This window comes from Neodiprion virginianus, chromosome 1 (genome assembly GCF_021901495.1).
Source record: "Neodiprion virginianus isolate iyNeoVirg1 chromosome 1, iyNeoVirg1.1, whole genome shotgun sequence".
Taxonomy (NCBI): domain Eukaryota; kingdom Metazoa; phylum Arthropoda; class Insecta; order Hymenoptera; family Diprionidae; genus Neodiprion; species Neodiprion virginianus.
In genome coordinates this window covers 37,611,699-37,630,067 of record NC_060877.1, presented here as the reverse complement: position 1 = coordinate 37,630,067, position 18,369 = coordinate 37,611,699, and the positions used below count along the sequence as shown (strand labels likewise).

General features: G+C 43.4%; 1 protein-coding gene across 2 annotated transcripts in view; it reads left to right on the top strand.

The window, feature by feature from the left end:
* Window positions 1–18,369, top strand: part of LOC124298884 (protein grainyhead) — a 71,894-nt gene that overhangs the window by 34,757 nt on the left and 18,768 nt on the right. For both annotated transcript variants that reach the window (XM_046751927.1, XM_046752735.1), the window contains exons 4-5: window positions 8,028–8,441; window positions 15,991–16,711. In XM_046751927.1, coding sequence (XP_046607883.1) covers window positions 8,028–8,441; window positions 15,991–16,711 — 1,135 coding nt within the window. The remainder of the gene's footprint in view (window positions 1–8,027; window positions 8,442–15,990; window positions 16,712–18,369) is intronic.

Genomic DNA, 18,369 nt, shown 5'->3' with positions numbered 1-18,369 from the left:
GACCGAAAGAAGCTTTCCGAATCGGGATATCGCGTCCGTTTCATTGAAGCTGCGCCGAGTTGTCACCCGAAGAGCGCCGGCTCCTGTAATCTTGGGATCGGTATTCCAAATGCCGCATCGATAATGAGGAGTAGGTCGCGCATGCCTGAGACGTACAACGTGTACCGACTCTCGAGTCTCGTGTAAGTAACCAAGAGGCTCGTGAACGCTGACTGTATACGTACAGCCGAGCGTCTGTCTGTTCCCTGTAATGGGTATGCAAGCAGAGAAGCAGGTTCCATTCATTCATGCCCAAGCCGAACACGACTGAATGCTAGCCGACGACTCTCTGCCATTTATCCGTTTACCTCGCGCAGACGTGAGCCGCTCGCCACGTGGTTCGTTCTATGCCAACCGCCAAACGCCGTCGCGACGCTCTGACGAGGAAGGTGTCCCAGGTCGGTATCTCCGATTTGATTTCTTCTGCAGTATGCTAAAGCGGACGGAAAACTAAGCGACAACTGTTTTTTTTTTACCTGCCATTAAACACTTTAGGGGGGTGAAATCATCCGCCAGAATAAGGCATGTCAGGGAGCGATTTGGCAGTTTTTTATTTTTATTTTTATTCTTTTATTATTGAGAAGATAACATTTTTCGTTTCTCGTTATGAGAAAACTTTTCCAGTTGTATTGGTTAAAAAGTATCATATTCTTGTGGGTGAAACTGCGAAATCGCTCCTTGATTTCATCCCCTTAAAGATTTGCCATTGTTTGTAGGAATAGAAATTTTGGATGTGGAAATATTTATTTTCAATGGAAACTAGGAGATGGCTCCGTTGATTTTGCTCAAAATTTGACCGCTTCTTATTAGTTGGACGAAATCGAAACGGTCGACCAAGTGTCACGGAAATCGGTCCATCTGTTTAAAAAAAGAATTGATCAGAGATTATTCTGTAGACCTTAAAACATCGACAGCTAATGAAAACTCCAGTTTGCATTTTCGGGGTTATAAAAAATGGTGAGGATATTCCCAGCAGAGAAAATTTTTTCAATGCGTCAAACCAATCAACGTTAGGTAAAGTAAACAAGAATAATATCGACAAACTCACACAGAACCTCATGTTTTTTTAAATTTAAATTATAACTGCTCACTCTGTATACAATTTAACCGTATCTGTATGACGATACGTTACATCGAATTGGCTCGCACGAATAGAAGCGAATAGGTATATAAGTGCAAAGTGTAATTATATATCTTGGTGCTGCCACGCCTGTACTAGATTCGCAGTATAATAATAGACGTGCATTTTTTTTCTGAACTATGCAAGATAACTGCGGTAAGAACGTGCTCGATGAGGGTAAAACATGTGGGTAAAAAAGCACCGTAAATTATCATATATCCCCGTTATAATTTTGCGAATCGAATATGTTGACCACTGTATCTGATTACGTCGTTGTTAATGTTGCTGTTAAATGCGACAGTTGAAGAATTCGATACATCGTCATGTGCGTTAGAAGAATATTTCACAAAATGGCGAATGTTCCGGAAATATTCGGAATTGACCGCAAGTCCTCTTCAAGGTGGAAACTCCAATTCAGCTTCCTGGGATTCCAGTGAAATTACTTGGCCCTGATTCGGATGAAATCTGGGTGAACGATCGCGTGCTCGGGACAGCAAATATGCCACGATATTTTACGAGCGTCCATCACTTCCGGTTTAAAATTGCCAAGCACGAATTCTCGTTATAACTTCAGGATTCTTCGTACGTCGTAATTTGGCCGTTCATAACGCATTTTCCCTAACGAGGCTCTCGAAGCTGCAGCGGAACTCTCGCAACCCAGAACCCTTAATCTCATTCCTCTAAAAGTCACTTTCATCTGATGGGAAATTGCGACAGTGATGCAGGAAATCACAATGCGCGGGTAGCTTTTCAAGCACCTCAACGGGTGACCAATTTAATTAGTTACCCCGTCCAAGAGTTCCCTCGACTATTTATACCCATTCGATGGTTTCACGTTCCATCACACATACCATTACACCTGGTGCCCCGACTTCTGATCGCCGACACGTATATAACGTGCAACGCACAAGGTAGACCGAAAATAATTACCAGGCAGTTTGTGCACCCTTTGGGAATCGGAACGATCATACCTGTTGGTATGCTTGGAGAGGTAGCGTTGTAGGTACATAATAGGAAAACCGTAAAGCCAATCAGTTTGCAACAGTTACCAACAAATAAAGTTACGACTAGAAAATATATAAGGCTAAAGTTAGTAATTTTGACGTAACGAAACATTGGGGGGGGGGGGGGGGGGGGGGGGATTATTGTTTTACAAGTTTATAGTGACTTTGATGTAGTTGAATCTTCAAATTATGAATAATTTTTGCTTTGTTGTATGATTTACCGCATTTCAGAGATCTTTGCTATTGTGAAGTAACGATTTTTTCGAAAAGTATACGATCGCAATAACGTCACTAACTTCAGCCTCATGAAAACATGACGTGTTTGTACGATATTTCGGTTCATTGAGTTCAAAATGCTGTTGCTCTTAAAGTTGAATCCGCTGTAATTGTAACAGTGGCAGGAAAATCAATCGTGGACTTTTCCAATCTTCAACTTTGTAAGCGTGTCTTTCCGGCTGATCGGAAAAGACAACGAGATTACTAATCCTTCTCCTTTCTCTGTCCAACATACAGCGGGTAGTTACAGTATAACGACATAATAGCGGGTTATTCCATTGGCGGTCGAACAGAGTAACGCGTCAGAATGGAAACGCCTAGGCGGCCGGTGTGGAGCATCAGCAACATCAGCATCGGCATCGGATGCATCGGCGTGAACACCAGCAGCGTTTTGAGCAGATCGAAAGGGAACAAACGGGACAATGAGACAATGCCGTTTTGTTTATTGTACCAAGGTTTGCGGGGCATACGACGCCCTGCATAGAGAGTCAGGGAGGTGTGAAAAAGGATAATAATATAGAGTTACGCGCGAGTCCCGAGTTGAGAAGACCGGGGGAGCCCGTCGCAGCATCCCTATTAGGCGCACACAGACGGCGTCACCGCATCCATCCCCCGGCTTTCTGATCCTGACCTTTTTATCGCCTCGGCACCTCGCAGCCCTGGAAAAGCTCGCGCCACGGGGGGCCGCCGCCTATTGCCTATTATGGCCATTGTGGATGGTAAGAAACAGTGGAGAAGTCAATGCTGCCGCTTTGCAGGTCGATTCTGTCCGTAACCTGCCTGGTTCTGTCGAAGCGTCGTCTTCCGATGGTTCAGGGCAATTTTTGGTTTTCACGAGTCTGAAGTTGGTAACGTTGCCGTAACGAGACATCGGGGGGAACATCACGGTTTTCTTAATTTTACTGTTATTATTCTAAAGAAATATGAGTGTGGCTTTGTTTTATTACGGTTTACTGAATTTCATACAGTTCCAAAATCTCGAAATAACGGTTTCTCTAGAGCATGCGAATCGTTACGGTAACTTTCGTTCGATCGGTTTTCGATATAACCTAATTTCCTAATAACGCCCGCGATAGTCGCCGCCATGTTCGTTTCAAAATGCAAAATCATCGATTCGGTGATTCGAAAAAGATGTCTCGCGAATACTGAAGGGTGCAAGTTACTCTATCACTCGATGCGCTTGCTGATCGGTCGGAAAAATTTTGTAATTCCGTCGGAAGCAGGCGGAAGAACAATTCGTAAATGCGAGGTGAGAGTAACCGGCGTCGCAACGTTTAAATCAATCTTATCTTAAATTTTCGCCCTGTTGAAACGCTTATCTATGCAAATATGTTGACGTGTAGTGAGAAACCTGATTTCTAATCTTGCGATAAACAAAAAGGGTGAATAATAATAAATAATGGTTCGACCGCAAGGAATAAAATGTACCGTTTCTTCTTTTTCTCGTAGCCAAGCTAAGATAGAGGTTATCAAGTCAAGTGCAGACGGGCCGTTACTCAGGAAAAATTCTATTGAAATTAGACGTGGGTAGCAAAAATTTGGCCTCTTTCTTTACGCGCATACTCGATAAATAAAATCGCTATACGCATGTAGGAAGCAATGTACTAGATAACCGCTCGGTATACATTCGGAAGTTTTTGAAAGCTGAACATTACCCAGGAAGAGTCCGTCGTATCGCTTCATCTTGGTTTATTTACTTTTTGCACTATCGTCTGAATAATGTATAGGTATAATACAACGCATACCTTGTGCAGCTGCAATAATATCTTAAACGCGGCGCTTCGTTACGCCTCATCAATCGGCGATCCGTGAAGAGTTGGAAAGAGGGAAGAGCCTGAACCGGGGATCGACGACAAAGTGAAACGTCGACAATCGTATTTAAACCGTGAACCTCGGTAGGCTCGCTTAGCATTCGGCAAGAGTATTGTCCACGCGACCAGAGTCACACGCGGCTGCACTTCGTGCATACCAATCGGCGAGTTCGGCTTCGGTACCGATCTTCAGACGCCGTGGTGGCCTTTGAGTCATCCGCCGACTCGACGATGATCACTCGACGGCGACTTCTTTACCTCCGTATTTATGCCTCTTCGTAAATGATTTATTTTAGAACAAAGATACGAATCTATCGCATAGCTCGTACTTCTCACGAATCCTTCATTCTTATTCCACGCGGTGAATCAGTGAAACAAATTATTCAAATCAGTCACTCAACACCGGGCAGCGGATTCACCAGATTCTTATTTTTCCTTCACTCGCTCCCAGCGATCGGGACGTGAAAGAAAATTAAGCCTGATCGTTTAACTTTCGGTCCTCAATTTTACGGCTACACCGTTTGCAGAAGTGAACGGAATTTTTATACACAGCGATTATACTGCGTATACGCGATACGCGAATACTGCAATTTGTCTTTCGCGAATAATTTTATTGCCTTATTTTTTGCGCTGCGCCTTCGAACTGCACGCAGGATAATTAATTGCTATGCAAGATTGTGCGACTGAGCAGAGAAGGAAGGTGACGATCAATTATCACATACCTGCAGCTACGCGTTCTCGGCAGAAATACATATTCATTCCGTCGCTATTTACATGCCGCATTATTCTGACCGATAATCAACTACTCTTATTATATTATGAATTTCAATTACAATCTAACGCTAATGGGCATTCACACACGTCGTTCGATATGCTATCTCATAACGTCACGATAGTGAAAAAAAATTTTTTTTTCAATCAATCGGTATGCAAGACGACGATAATCTTTGGCATAATTCACTCCAATCTCTCCGATCCCTTCCGATCAAGATCTGGATCGATCTCTGTCCAATTTAAGTCGACGAGGAAGAACGTGTGAAATTTTGCCAAAAGCAATCGATCACTCCGAACGAGGAATAATTTTTCCGTTCCGACTCCGCGTCATCGGCCATCCTGACAGCCAGGATATTCGAATTCCCATGGATGTGCCGTCGCTGACAAAAAGCCGGCGAAATGACGTTCCCGCCAATATCCTCGCAGAGAGGCTCGGATTCCTCCGTCGGTTGTCGCTCTGTTATTCATAATATCTTCAGGCATTCGGGGGGTCGCGCGAAAACCGGATGCGCAGGTGAAGTCTCAAAAAGTATCAAACTCGAAAGAGGAGAAGGGCGAATCCCCTACACCGAGGAAGTGGGAGATCTCAAAGTGGAGGGGCGGAACGTAGTGGAATACATTGCAATTTACATATCTATGGTTTCATTCTGCAGAAATTCACATATACCGTGCTACCGGTAGGCCAAACAATTCCAGCTCCGTAATCTTGTGTCAGTGAAATTACGATTCCTCTTGAAGACCGGTAAAAACGGCAGGTTCAAGTAGAATTATAGACAAAAAAAAAAAAAACCCCTAGCATTTGTAAAACGATGCAGAAAACGTGGCTACGTATGACGTTTCTGACCCTGAACTTAAGCATTACGCGAGATGCTTAAAAGTGGCGATCCAGGATCGCGGAGAGATACAAGAGAGGAAGGAGCAGACAGGATTCATGCAGGACCTGTGCAAACAGTTGGATTGAAGAAGAGAAATATTTGCACGGGATAAACTCGGCCGAACTCATTATCGAGTTCACTCCGCGTTTTCAGGCCTGTCTCTCTCTCTCTCTCTCTCTCGCAAACGGAGGAAGAGAAAGACAAGGAAAGAGAGAGAAAGAGAGAGAGGGAGAGATGTTCGAGGGCCATCCCGTGGGACGGTTGTCCCGATGTACGCAGGGGAAGAACCCAGGTAGACAATCCCCGTTATACCTACACCTAGGGCCTGCATTCGTAGATCGGCAAAAGGAAGAGGAGATTGATTCGAAATGCATAAATTAGACCGGGACGCGCCTTGATGCGCCAAGGAGGATGAGAGAGAGCATGAGCCGGAGGCGAACAAGAGTATTGATGATTGTAGGCACAAGGGAGGGTCTATAATAATTAATCTTAGCCCGTGGATATGCGTACACGGATACACCGTGTGTGTTACGCGCGCGGAGATGGGGTATTTTTATTATACATACATAGACGACTTACGCGTCGGAGAAGAATCAACAAAAGTTCACCATCTGCCTCCGAAATCCAAATAGAAAAGGCAGACCTATTATGGCCGAGCTGTAGTACAGCACTGTTTACAGAAGCCCGGATTGCCGACGTGTTACTCCCAACGTTCATGAATGTCATTAACTCTTTACACATTTATATTATACCTGCGCGCACATCCCTGTCTCCACTCGACGTTATCCTAATGTTATATCTCGCCGAACCTTGCCTTGGAAGCTTCGATCTTCGCGGATGACGCGAAAAATAACCTTATAATCGGTGGTCGAAAATCTGTATTATGCATATTGTCGCAGAGAAGGTTAAACTCAATCGTCTCAGTCAGATGTAATTTCTCTTTCACCCGTAACACGTCGAGGATGATTTTGCAGACTTGTGGTGTTTTTTTTTTTTTTTTTTTTTTCTTTTTTTATATCAATACTTTTGAGATGCGAGTGATTTATTAGTTTCCTTGTCCTATACTGCGCGTCTCGGTCGAATAAATATCAGTTGTCTGGGATAAAAAAAAAAATTCTCTCTCTCTCTCTCTCTCTCTCTCTCTATCTCTCTCGCCGTGCAGTTTGTCTCTGCAGAAGCGAAACTTGTGCTACTCGTTGATATATCTGTACAGTTTATTGGAATTGATCAGTGTACTCGAGCTTATCGCTTGTGTGACGTATATACATAATATGTTGTACATAAGACGATATAGAAGATATATAATTATACATGCCGAAGCAGGCGAGATTTTTTTCGAAAATTAACAGTTTGTTTTGTTTTATTTTTGTAAACATTGTCCTTCCTCGTTTTGCCATTTTTTTTTTTTTTTTCTTGTGTCTGCCATTGGATAATTATCAGCGCGCATTTATAATATTGCTTATTTCAACGATGCGCTCCGCAGCTTTCAAAAATGTTACGTTGACGAAACGATATTATACATATAATATTAATGAAGTGGTGGTGGCTGCATAAATGATCGGTGATGAAACGTGGGAGATGCAAGTGTATGTGTTTCTTATATTTTTACACCGTATTATAACTGCACGTGTAGCTTTTTCACACTTGTGAAAACACGTTTTAATAAGTGGTTGTCGTATGTCTATAGAATGTCAAGTGTATATGCAAATAACGAATGAGTTAGTAAGTAGAAAATAATTAAACTGAGTAACGATAATAAATCGAAAGAAACGAATTTTAAAAAAGATATAAATAAAGAAGTGCAACGTCACTTTGACGAGGTTTCGAGATCTTTATATACTTATCAATAATGCATAATGCCGTAACGACTTTGAGTATGTACGATTAGTTGATCCAAGAAAAATTTTCACCAATTGTATGTAACCTACGTTGAAATACCAGCTGATATAAATGTATAAGAAAATTTAGTGCAAATGATCGCTGAGTCCAGATTCGATCGCCCCGTGCAAGGATCGATGAACATAATATTTCTTAATATATACGTTTACTACGGATGCTGCTTCGATCCTCCGTGAACGATAATTCTGTACCAGACACGACTAAAATTGAACGATTTGATAAATTGCAGGAGGAGAAGTCGCGCCGAGGAGGATTCCGGTGGCGCGGAAGAGGTTCAAGGTCAAGATCAGAACTTCGGACCCGGTGCATCTGGGAGTCGAGAGGAGGAGGAAGATCTCCAGGGTAGAGAGGAGGCGCAGTCGCTCCAGACTGCGGACGGAGAATCCGCGGAGGAGGACGTGCACAAGAGGGTCGCGGCGGTGCAGGTGCAGGTGCAGGCGATGGAGGGCGACTGGAGGGCCTACTGCGAGCATCCCCTGTCCGTGGCGACCGCAGCCATGCTCAACCTGCAGCAGCAGCATCAGGTGTCCGCCGTTTCCGGTCACGCGGACGATCCCGGCGCCTCCTACGTTTACGAGTACTACAAACTCCCGGACAAGACACAGGACGTCAAACTTCCCCCCACCCATGAACTCTGGTCCACGTGAGTAGTCGCCGCGCGTCGCAGCCATATTTGTTAGGCTCAGAACTTGAGAAGTAAGGACCTACGCTCGCTTTTTTGCAAAATACAAATAGTGTAAATCATTCTCTCACTCGCGAGGAAGACGAGACGGTTCGAGAAACGTGAGAATTCAATCAGGGAAAGGCAGGAGTGACTTTTGTAATCCCGAGGTGAGAGCCTCTCGCCGCGTTTTTCGTCTTTCTCCGACATATTTTCTGATTACGGTACTCAGCCGATTCGTAAGGCAGTTTTACACGTTTTCATTATCTTACCAATCACTGCATCGGGTTTTCAGTCAATCGGGGTTATAGGCCTCAAAGTATTTGACGAAATGCATTTTCAACTATGTTGCGATTTGAGGATACATTATGCGTGATAGGTTCCTTGCTGCTAAACGCTCTTGCAGTAATCTTCGAAATTGACAACGAATAACGCAAGTAAATGTGAAAACCTTTTCACTCGAATACGAAAACCTGGCTGCCTTTCAGGTTCGGTGAATGTATGTATAACTTTTTAACTATTCGTGCTTCTGAGCATCGAACGGTTGTTTATTCGTTCTAAATATCGTCCGAGTTCAAAAATTCTCTACTGAGTTAGGTTTAACCGCGAAATTACAAGTATTCGTTAATTTTCCAAAACGATCGAGAAACCAACGAGCCGGCTGAAAGTCTAACGCAAAAGACAGATCAGTCTGCCGGTGCGTTCCGTACGAGTAAACTCTTCCGAACCATTTATCTGGTTTACAAACTGGCGTTATTCTCACCCCTGCGCACCCCTATAACTCGGAGGCCTTCTTATTTTGGGCCTAACGTCCCCCGGTGGATACACACGTAGCGTCATACCCACTTGGATCCCCAAAGATCGGCCCGTCGGTCGGTCCCACTTTTGATTTATATCTACCGCTTAGCATATTTTGTAATTTACTGTTGAGAACCATCAACGTACTTACTGCGTTCGTAGAACGCTGTGCACGATCAGAACTCACGCGGTTGATCCGGCACAGTCCCAACCTCAGTAACAACACCGCAGGAGGAGAAAACATCTCCCCCTTCTCCCCCCCTCTCTCTTTCTCTCTCTCTCTTTTTCTCTCTCGCTGCCGACGCCGCTATCTCGATGAAATCTGTCCGATAAAATCTCGGTAATTTGTCGCGCATAATGCGTCCCGGTTCCTCGCCTAGCTTGCAACGCTAGTGCATCGGTGCGTGAACGTTACCGTAATCCAATTTCGAGGTTGCGACCCGTCGGTTCACGGCTCGGCGTCGCATATCCACGACTCCTGGACGTGGGTACGTACAGCAGCGACGCAGCTGACGCGCGTCGTGGCACTTGGTTTAAAAAAAAAAAAAAAAAAATGAAAAAACAAAAAGCACACACGGCCAAAGCTGCTCGACGAGGAAACTCGCGCAAACGGTGTCGTTTTCCCGCGTCACTTTGAACCGTTCTCCAACCCCGAGGTCGCGGGGTCACACCGGGGTCGCAAATTGAAGCCAACGAGACGACGCGTTTTCACCTCAGCGTAGACATACTGCAAGTTTCGTTTTATGACCGCCGGTTATTGTGTTATACACACACGGCCCGGCTCTTCTCTCCTGCATGCGGTACACCGTGATAAATAAATCTTGGGATATATGACGTCTCCTTACAAGCTTATACCTACCTACTCAAGTTATTCTGTCATTACCGGGCTGCGGTGCATGCCGTTCTCGTAACGCTTGTATGCGTCCTGCTTGTGTTGTACCTACTCCGTCACACAAAATACACGTGATTTAATCAAATGGCGCAGTTCGTCTCTTCGCGGATCATTTATTTTATACGTATTGCAGCCATTGGCTGTCTCCTCTGAATTCAACGGACCGACATTTTTTGCTTACCAGTTTCTTCAATATATCGCTCGTCCGCGCAATCTTTACAGATTTATTTTTATTCGACCAAAATTATTTGTGAACATCAATGAGCTGTATTTTTTTATGTTTTTTTTCATGCAGACATGTAGACAAGATTCGTTTTTAACCGACCGTTCGAATAACATATGGTTAGGAATACATTTCTGGAAACTACTTATAGACATATTATACATATACATATGTATATACATATATACTAGATTAAATGTCATATGCTATTTGAGAAATTGTTACTGAGTTATCAGTTTTTGATCACTTATTTCATTCTACGTGTGGCAATAGATCAAGTAAATTGATCCTGAACTCTCCTCGAGGTTTTGTATATTTCTCTTTTTATTTATTTATTTTTTTTTTTTTTTTTATCGGTTAATCGTTTTTTTTCTTTATCGTCTAATTTAAAAATAGAGAAGCGATGCGAAGACCGCCACTAAAGACAGTTTTAATTGGAACCTGCGGCGTTTAACGTCCCAGCCATTACACTGTGACCAACATCGTTAGCAGCTGATTCAATTTGGGCAAGATAAACCTGTGCGTTTCACGAGCAATTTCATGGTCACAGATAAATATTTGAAATCGGACCCACAAGAACCAGCGAATCCAAGGCATGATGATTTTCAAAGAAATGTCCCGGCAAAAATGTTCACGAATCGCGATTCCGTGTATCTTGCTGGTAAAAAGTGAGCTTTGGATAGTCGAAGATCGACATTTTTACCGGCAACGAGCTTATGGAGTACAGTCCCATAATTGCAGCCACGATACGTCCCGCGGGTATAATCGTCAGGCGGGTTTCTCGCGTTGTTTTCTAGCTATCTGAGGCGAAGGATCTACGGTTAGGTAAAGGAGTACCTAGGTAAAACTGGCTACTCTCGTGGCCTCTGACCCCGGCATCGTCGTGACGAAGCGCGTTACATGCGCGACACGTACCCGCGATGATCGTCGTCTGGTGGTTCCTTTTTTTGAATACACTATACTGTAATAACAACGACGATGTACCGTCGTCGAGAGGATCGTGCAGGCGTCGACGCCGACCCCTGACCACCTTCGGAGAGCCAAGCGAGAGGTCAACCAGCGAGCTTTTGCCTGGCATCGCGACGTCGAAGCGTCGAGGAAAGCACGTGCTACACAGGTGCGGTTTTAGGCCGCGATCCGTGTCGTTTCAGAAAACGGAAGAGGAATGTAGAAAATAGTAAAAGAAATTGTACGCCACACGCTCCGGGGCCACTTTTTTAATACACGTGTATGCGTGGACCAGTATTTCGAGTTTCGGCTTAATTCTTACGTTATACACGTTATGCGCATGAGGTATATACTTAATTTTCTTGCAGAACGCGCGTGGCTCTTGTCGACATGGATATTATACCCACGTATCTACGTTATGTTGTACACACACACACGCGCGCGTTTCGCATTCGGGTTGCCCGGCTTCCAGCGTACACGGTGTATACCTACGTCGTGTATAACCCGCGATTTCCGGTTTGAGAAATGCCGATTCCGGTTGCGCGGCGAACGGGTCGCCGTTTACCGCAAGCCCTAACTGGAATGTCTTGACCTTTAAGACGCGGATATGTGACCTTCGCGCTTCCCGCCTGCAGTTGCAGGTACGCTGTTAAGCGGGACAAGGCATCAAGCGCTTGCTTTGATAAATTGAGAAAATACAGATTCACAGACTCCGCGGTGTGGTTATACCCGAGGCATACATCGCGCATGGGAATAATTGGCGATTTTTAACCCAAGTCCGATGAAAGAAACTCATTTTGGTATCTTGGTCGGCACCGCGATTCATGATTATGGTTTCGGCTGTTAAAAGTACACGAAACAAGTCCCGAGTTCTTAGTTATAAACTTCCAATCGCCAAAATTCCGCCACGAATATTCATCCGGCTTTTCAGAAATACGCTGCAAGTGATCGAAGATTTTTCTATTAACATTTATCCGAGCGAGTGAAGTTAATCTTCTCCGAATGATTTCATGTAATTTTTACTCACGAATCAACCGTAACGTTAATTTTTATGACCTGAAAATCGGGACGAAAGTAACAATCAATCGTTTCCCTCGGGCGTTAAACCCATCCGCGGGAATAATCTTCAACTTTACTCCCTTGTTAGGTAATGCAGTTTTTCAGAAATACGCTGCGAGTAATCAAAGATTTTTGTATCAATATTTATTCAAGCCTCGACACTGCGGACAACGAATCAAAATTGTGTTCCTCGGACGATCTGCAGTCGTATAAGGTACTTTAAATTCCTCGACGCCGAATGGCGTAGCGAAGTTGGAAAAAAAAAAATAATTTGGATCAAAAAGACTATCCGAAGCATATCCTGCGGGGTTTCCCTTCCTTCCTGCGCGCTTGCAGGATCAATTTCACTTAAGCCGAATTCATGGGGCAACACGTCGTGGGTTACACAGTGTATTTTAAGCGGCCGAAGGTCCCTTCGAACCAAAGAATTCTTCAGCTTCCTGTCTCGCTGCAGTTTCGACGACACTCGTCCTCTGCACCGGCGTTTCTACCTGCCGTTCTCCTCCTCGTTGCGTCTCTTCTCCTTCTCCCTCTTCTCCTTCTTCTTCCTCTTCTTCTTCTTCCTCCTCCTCCTCCTCCTCCTCCGTACCTGCAGACGGACTCGAGAGCCGGCGGAAAGGGATAGATCGGGTATCACAAGTGAAAAAGGTCCCATTGTGCGGGGCCATCTGACCGTAGGTAGCAGGGAACCCGGTACCGGGTTACATACGCCGTGTAAAAAGGCTAGGCAAGAGAACGAGGAGCGAAAAGAATAGAAAAGAATTGGATATCCAGGGCACGCAGCGGCGTTGAAGCGCGCCCGCCGCACGGCCTAGTTGCAGCTTCTTCTTATAATTCTTCTCCTCGATCCTAGGGGGCTCATGCTTTATTGTAGGTACGCTTTATCATGCTAAATATAACACGTTAACTACATCGAGTGCCGAACGGATCCCCGTTATTCCTTCAGGGTGCGGGGATCGTAACCCCCGAACTGTTACGGGAATAATGCCTGTTCCGTAGAATTTAAGACCCGATGACGTGCAAAATTCGTCTCGCATATTTAGCCGAACCTTGAAAGAATCCGTCTTCGATCCTCCCTCCCTCCCCCCTGCGACCGGATATCCATGAATATTATTACGACGATGCGTGAAAATATTTCCCTCTCAAATCTCGGTGAAATTTATACGAAAAAAAAAAAAAGAAAGCAAGAATTGTTGGCGAACTTCTTCATCGCGTACTAATTATTCCAGTTATATTCATCTCGTCTGCAAATAAGTTTTTTCAATTCAGAATTCTTTTTATTTCGGTAGTTTGTAAAACTTGTAAAACGGAACGTGGACGGTTATAATGTGTTTTTATACCACCCGGTGATACGTTGTTAATAATACGTGCGTTGTAAAATCTTCGCGGATAAGGATAAACGTGTCGTGCGAGTTGACGTTGAAGCATAATTTTCGCCAGTTTTATCGGGAGTGTAAATACGAGATCAGCGTTAGCGTCGCGGCTTGAATGAGAGGTGGAAAAAAATTTCTTTATATTATTGGACACTTTTGAAAACGACGCGAATAGGTGTGCAGTACGGTATGCAATGTATTATACGTTCGTATGGAGTCTGTAAAGTTGACGATTTATGAACTTTTATTCGAGGTTACTTTCAAGCTTACCTGCGCTGCATTTCTTGCGAATTTCATTCTCTGCATACACACGATCAATTTTCTCTCACTTTTCTTATAACTAAACGTGTCAATTTTTATGCAAAACTTGTACGCGTTGTGTGGTTATTTTTATCCGCGCCCTGCCAGCGTACGTCAAAGGCGCGAAAATCCAGTTGTTATTTTCCTTGTCATTAGTATAATAATAAAATTGTTCGGGAAACGTCGATTCTGTGAATACCTCAATCTGAAACGAGGAAAAAAAATTGTTCTCTCATAAATCAGGTCCTGTTGTAATCCTGTAGCGTTGCTCAAAGCTGTATTTGCTGTGGTTAAATGTTCAGTCACGTCATGCACAGTTGAAAATGTATAAATAATAAAACGCCTACAGCGTTTCGTATTCGTACGCTTGGTTTGAAGAAATTCTGAGAAATCGTAAACCGCGAATCATTGTAGAAATCGAGATTTGAAGTTGGGTATACATATATACCTGATTCAATTCTGTTTTTCTACTTTAAATTCATTTGCAGTCTCAAAAATTAAAGTACCCTGATCGAGTCTATTTAGGTCAGTTTTCACGAGGTTCTTTCAAAGTTGAGTTTCACTCAGAGGAGATAATGTCATGTTTGATTAAAAACCAGAGAGAAACATGCTGCGTTTAACTAACAAAAAAAAAATTGAATCGATAAAATCCGAAATCGAAAAATTGTGCGTAACGATACTTTTTTGGTTGCGTTATATTAAAATATATACACATCAGTACAACATGTAGAATAATTCTACCAAAATCGCTATTTTCGAGATACACGAAACGCTTATAACTGCATCCGTTTTAATATCTAATTTGAATATTTATGTACATGATCATTAGAGTATCTCCACACCAATAACTTGTTTTGAATTTTCGATTAGACGTTTAATTTTTTGCAAACACGACGAAAAAAATATGTTTCGACTATTCAAAGTATACAATATAAAATATGGTTACACTTTATCACTCAAATCAATTTCCATTAAGGCTATCTTTCTTGATTATTTTTTTTTTTCTTATCTTTCATTGGTCGAATCAAATGACGATAAACTTTGAATCAAAAATACATTTCCTTCACTTACGAATCAATCCAAAAAATATTTATTATACTTCTAATTGATATTCGCTCAGCTCCATTTACACCTATTTGATGAACAAACGACAAGAATTCAATATACTCGCGCAGAATTTCGGATGAAGTTGGAGAAAACTGAAAACCGTTTAGGTTACAGAACGCCAGTCAGTAACTCGGACACGTCCTAAATTCACTGTCCCAGTTAATGACCGAATACATAGAAATGCGGATTTTTTAAGCCGAATTTATAACCTGTTGAAATTAGTAATTAGTCTTAAATTCCTTTGGTCGATAAGTTAGAAAAGTGCACTTTTATTTGTCGGTTTTGCATTAGCGATACAAAGGAAATAAAGCAATCCATAACCAAATGTCTATCGGAAAATGTCGGATTGTTAATTGATCCTAGTGACTTGCACGTATGGAAATTTTCGCATTACTTACATGGGGTTACCGAGACCCTAGCCAATCTTGGAATATTATTACTCTACACAACATTACCTTACGACTTGAAAAAAATTCTGTGTAAAAATTTAACAATTCAGAAATAGACTCCGATCTTAATTTTAGCAAAAAACGATAGAGGATGTGGGAGAAATTCTTGAATCAAAAAAATTAAAACAACATGTAATACATACGCGGGGTCTCTGAGACCCCAAACTTTTTTCAATCATTCCTCATCTTACTCGCACAAACAATCCTGATTCAAGCACGCTCACTTAAAAATTCTACGGTTCTGGGGTCAACTGGACCTCGTGCAAGTGACCAGGGTTAATTGTGACTCGTTCGTTACTTGGGCCATTCACCTTAGCAGTCAAAACCGCCAACATCATACATCACACTTAGACTAAACCATCGTATCGTTATGTGTCCGAAGGGGTGTGATGGGCCAGAAGCTGCTGGTGCAGGAGCCGCAGGGTTCGGGATCATCGAACCGCATGGAGACGGGCCCGGAGTCATCCGGCAGCGGAGAACTCCACCACTTCCTCCACCAGTACAACCAGTCGCACAGTCCGGGGGTCCAGAGTATGCCCAGCGGTCTGCCACTGAGTCCGCAGTCGATGCAGCGGCACGATTCCGGCCCCGGGGGCGTTTCCGGTGTGAAACGAGAGCCGGAGGACCTGAGCTCGTCGCGGGGCCAGCAGTCCAGCAACAAACGGCACAAGGCCCAGGACAGCCCGACACCGCCGGCCGACCACTCGGCCATGTACCACCACCAGCACCAGCTCCAGGTCCAGCAATACGGCAGCCCCTACGACCCCTACTCCTCCTGCAGTCCCAGGTTGCAGTCGGCCGCCTACTCCTCCGGGTCTTCGGGGGGTGCGGGACTCCAGCAGGAGGGAACCGCGGTCTACGTCACAGGAGACACCCTTCCGCCGCTTCCCTCCTCGGGTTCCTCGTCGTTACCGACGACGACCGCGTCCTACACCCGGTACGACGTCGTCCCGAGCTCCTACGCCGTCACCCACACGATAAGGTCATCCTCCAGCAGCAGCAAAGCTCTCACCGTCGACCTGCCAAGCCCCGATTCCGGCATTGGTGCCGACGCCGTTACTCCGAGGCAGGATCATCATCCGCCACCGACTGCTCTTCATCAGGTCAGTTTTTCCATGAAAAGAGGCGCTGGGCGTTGATCGCAACCCTCGGCGACTATGGTGACGCAACTAAGAAAATTGTCGTTTTTTAGTAGAAGGAAATAACTATGAGCAAAAAGTTTTGCATGCTTATGGAAGTTGTGTAACTGATGTTGTCTGAGCTGTGACCACCAATTTTTCAACTACAGATATGTCACTTTTCAAGCTTATATAGATTCGAAGTTTGGAAATACAAATATGGTCCCAACTCTAAAGTGCCAATTTTTTAATTGCGTCACCCTTTGCTTGTTGCTATGGATGAAAGATCGTTCAGGGGAGGTCGAAAAAGCTTAATGTAGATTTTACATCTGTGTGGTGAATACATGGACAGCACTTTTTCGGAGTATACTCTACATCAATTGCGGTAAATCCACTTGAGCATATCGAAACTCTTACTAACGTTTTTGTAACTATTTTTATCCGACTTGCAGATCTTGCCACAATTGCTGTAGCTTTAAGGCCAAAAAAGTTCCGTGTCCATGTATTTACCACGGCAGGTGTAAAATCTACAATAATTTTTTTTTTTTTCGTTCAATCAACTTACAGATGTAGACTGGCATGCTTACGAATGTCCAAGTTTACAAATTTTGAATGCAAAAAAGAGCGTCACATCCCAATTCGACATGTAACTCTGAACAAATGTATGTGTCGAAATATTCTGCTTTTAATCGAGTATTATAGCATCTCTTTAAGGAGATGTAACACTGTTAGAAAGACGGACGGTGAATGGAAGATCGAAAATGTTTAATTAGGATCCAAAGTATAGACGTGATGAACAAAAAGAGATAGGAACTTTTTTGCAATTGATTAATGATTTTCTGTTCACGAACGTTGAGTTAATACCGCGTGAAATATTGTTTGAAGAAGAATGTTTATAATTAATTACTATCCGCTTATAAAAGTGGAGTACATTTTCCTGCCACCAGATGTACTTCGATATTTCAGATCCCAATAGAAATCCACACCGCATTTGGGTGTTGATTTTAAAAATCACAGCTTACACCGATGCTGTTGAATTTTATAAAAAATGGCGTTGACTTTTATCGACACGGTAAATTTTCTAATAGAACAAGTCGGTTATTCGAAAATTGTTACTTCTTATTAACTTCGTTTGTACAAAATATGAAATTTCACTTTCTTCCTCTCACGGGAGTGAAAATCTAGCCACTCAGGCAGAAATTATATTTCACCTAAGAAAATTTGGAGTGCGTGAATATTCTGTAAGACTTTTCTTTCGACATTTTCTGTACAAGAGTGCGATTTTACCCGAGCAGAAATTAAAATGTCCCTCGAAAGATTTTGTTAACTATAATCTGTTCCCAAATTTTTATAACGAAAAACGCGTTAACAATCATAAAAACGCAATATCTCAAGCGGACCCGATTTTTTTCGCTTTCATTTACCTACAATAGTAAACCTTGGATAATTTAACGCTGCAGTTAGTTGTAAAGAAGTACAAGCGCGTAATATCGAGACGGTGGCGGTTAAATTGAACTGCTTCATCGGATCCCACCGCAAGGTAAAGCGAACAGTGAGTCGATAATGATGATAATAAAAGAGCAGAGAGCCAAGGGAGAGAGAAAGAGAGAAGAGACGGTGGAATGGGCCGGAACCGCGGCTCG